Below are 2,821 nucleotides of genomic sequence, written 5' to 3'. Positions count from 1 at the left end.
TTTCCTTTGTAATTCAGCAAGTGTCCCTCCTACCTATATATAGGACACGAAAATTATGAATAAAACAAGACTATTTTTGAGTGAAAAACTACACTATGTGTGTTTTTGAGCAATTGCTCTTTGGTTCTGGATTGGACCAATTTTGATCATATCAAGAATCCTTTCTTGTGGTGATCCTCAATCCCATAGACTTATCACTTTCTTGGATTAGAAGGTGTGGCGTCCCTTTCTTTTCATTCCATTTCTTCATTTTATCCACAAACTCTGTTTGGGTCAAAATTCTGTCATTTGCCTATTTTAACCCAAATATCCATTTTCCAATCTGTTTAACATTTTGAATCACATTATCAAAGCAATTTCGTGAATTTGGAGGAAAAATAACAATTTTTGGAATATGGGACTCATCAAGTGGTATCAGAGCAAGGTTCTAAAAAGGGCCAAACTTTGGTAAAGTGTCTTTCTTCTTGTTCCTTATTATTTTTTTCTTCTTTTTCTGTCCAATATTGATATTCATACAAAAAAAAACGAAAAAAAAATATATTAGGAAAAAATTGCTCCTTTTTGTGTTTCTGCCACACTCTAATTTTTTTTTCTTTATTTCTTTCATTTCTAGTCAACCTTTTATCCTTTGTTTCTTGTTTTAGTGTCTTTCTGTGTTAAGTCTTTGGGATTGTTGATTGTTTTTGGTTTCTTTAAAGAACTAAAAGAGCAATTTGAGTGGTAAGGACCATTTTAAACACTTGTTACTAATTTCACAAAATTTCACAATCATGTCTGATCCACCTTCACCTAGAACAGCAGCTATGACGATTCAAATGAGAGCAATGCGTGAGCATTTTGAGAGGCTGTTAAGAGAACAAGCTAAACAATTCCAACAAAGAGTTGATGAGTTAGAAAGAAGGTCTCAAAATTCTAATGATGGCAGTGGTGATGAGGATGAGAGGAGGCCTAGAAGGAGACCAATGGAAAATCATTTAAGAGGCATAAAAATTAAAGTCCCGTCTTTTGTTGGAAAGAGTGACCCAGAAGCATACCTAGAATGGGAGACTAAAATTGAACAAATTTTTAATTGCCATAATTACTCTAATGTTGAAAAAGTGCAGGTTGCTTCCATTGAGTTCAAGGAGTATGCTTTAAAGTATGGTGGGATCAATTGATCAAAGAAAGAAGGAGGTATGGAGAACAACCGATTGATACTTGGGATGAGATGAAGAGAATCATGAGGAGAAGGTTTGTGCCATCCTATTACCATAGAGACTTGCACAACAAATTGCAGAGACTTACTCAAGGTTCGAAAAGTGTTGAAGAATATTTCAAGGAGATGGAGATTGCGAAAATTAGAGCTAATGTGGAAGAAGACAATGAAGCAACCATGGCCAGATTTCTTCATGGTCTAAATCATGACATTAGTGACATTGTTGAACTTCATCACTATGTTGAAATGGATGACTTGGTACATCAAGCTGTCAAAGTGGAACAACAACTCAAAAGAAAAGGCCAAGTAAGAAGAAACAGTTCTTCTTCTAACTCTTCAAGTTGGAAGGATAAAATGGAGAAGGAGGGAGCCTCGTCATCAATTCCAAAGGAGTCCATGGCTGATCCTAAAGGTATACAAACAAACCCTTCTCAAAGTACTTCTACTAACAAAAGTGTTAAGTGTTTCAAATGTCAAGGTCAAGGTCAAATAGCTTCTCAATGTCCAACAAAGAGAACTATGATGATTGAGGAGAATGAACACGTTGAGGTAGAGCATCATGATGGCTATGTTGAAGAGGAGGCTGAAGAAATACCAAGAGGAGACCTTTTCATGATTAGGAGGTTTTTGGGAAATCAAGCTAAGGAGGAGGAATCAAATCAAAGGGAAACTCTTTTCCACACAAGATGCCTTGTTCAAGGGAAGGTATGCTCTATAATTATTGATGGAGGTAGCTGTACTAATGTTGCTAGTACACGCTTGGTGTCTAAATTGGAATTAGAAACAAAACCTCACCCAAGGCCTTACAAACTTCAATGGCTTAATGAAAATGCAGAAATGATTTGTGATAAACAAGTAGAGGTCTGTTTTAAAATTGGTAGGTATGAAGATGCTGTTTTGTGTGATGTAGTACCAATGGAGGCTAGTCATTTGTTGTTAGGGAGACCTTGGCAGTTTGATAGAAGTGTTCTTCACGATGGCCAAACCAACAAGTACTCTTTTATGTATTCTGGTCAAAAGATTGTTCTTTCACCATTGAGTCCTAGTGAGGTTAGAGATGATCAAAAGAAAATGAAAGAAAATATGAGCAAGAAAAAAGAGAAAAAGAAAATGAAAAATCAGAAGAAAAGAAAGAGAGTTTGCTTGAAAAGGAAAGAGAGTTTCAAGAAGTAGTCATGAACAAACAGCCCCTATATTTACTACTTTGCAAAAAGGTGGCTTTGTTGACTAACACTCAAAATTTTCCAAGTTGTACTAAGTTTCTCTTGCAGGAATGTGAAGATGTATTCCCAAAGAAGGTATCACAAAAATTTGAAAGAATTGTGTTTGAACCTGGAGGTTGTATAGCTTCCAAATTCGAGGACGAATTCTTTCGAAGAGGGGGAGTATGATGAGGGCAACAATGGAACGGAGGGAGGGCTTGCTTGCTTGCTGCCCATTTTGATGTTTTTATTTTATTTTTTATGTTGTAATAAAAGTGTAAGGGACCAATTCTGGCCAAAAACACTAAGTATGGTTATTTTGTGTGTTTAATCCATTTTAAAGCTTCCAAAGCTTTAAATGGAATGTTTTTTTGTGTTTATTTCGTGCAAAGGAGTGCTGAAGGCAAAAGAAAAACAAAGCATT

The 2,821-nt window shown here is 35.8% G+C and overlaps 1 protein-coding gene across 1 annotated transcript; it reads left to right on the top strand.

The window, feature by feature from the left end:
• The first annotated feature begins 1,182 nt into the window (after nt 1-1,182).
• Nucleotides 1,183-2,586, top strand: LOC146922110 (uncharacterized). The gene is made up of 2 exons (XM_085711461.1): nt 1,183-2,245; nt 2,467-2,586. The coding sequence occupies exons 1-2, from the start codon at nt 1,208-1,210 to the stop codon at nt 2,584-2,586; spliced, it is 1,158 nt and encodes a 385-aa protein (XP_085567587.1). The 5' UTR covers nt 1,183-1,207.
• Nucleotides 2,587-2,821: the final 235 nt, after the last annotated feature.

The sequence above is a fragment of the Medicago sativa genome, chromosome 5 (genome assembly GCF_051527215.1).
Source record: "Medicago sativa cultivar Bolivia chromosome 5, Bolivia_mono, whole genome shotgun sequence".
NCBI lineage: Eukaryota > Viridiplantae > Streptophyta > Magnoliopsida > Fabales > Fabaceae > Medicago > Medicago sativa.
This window is presented reverse-complemented; position numbering and strand designations above follow the sequence as displayed.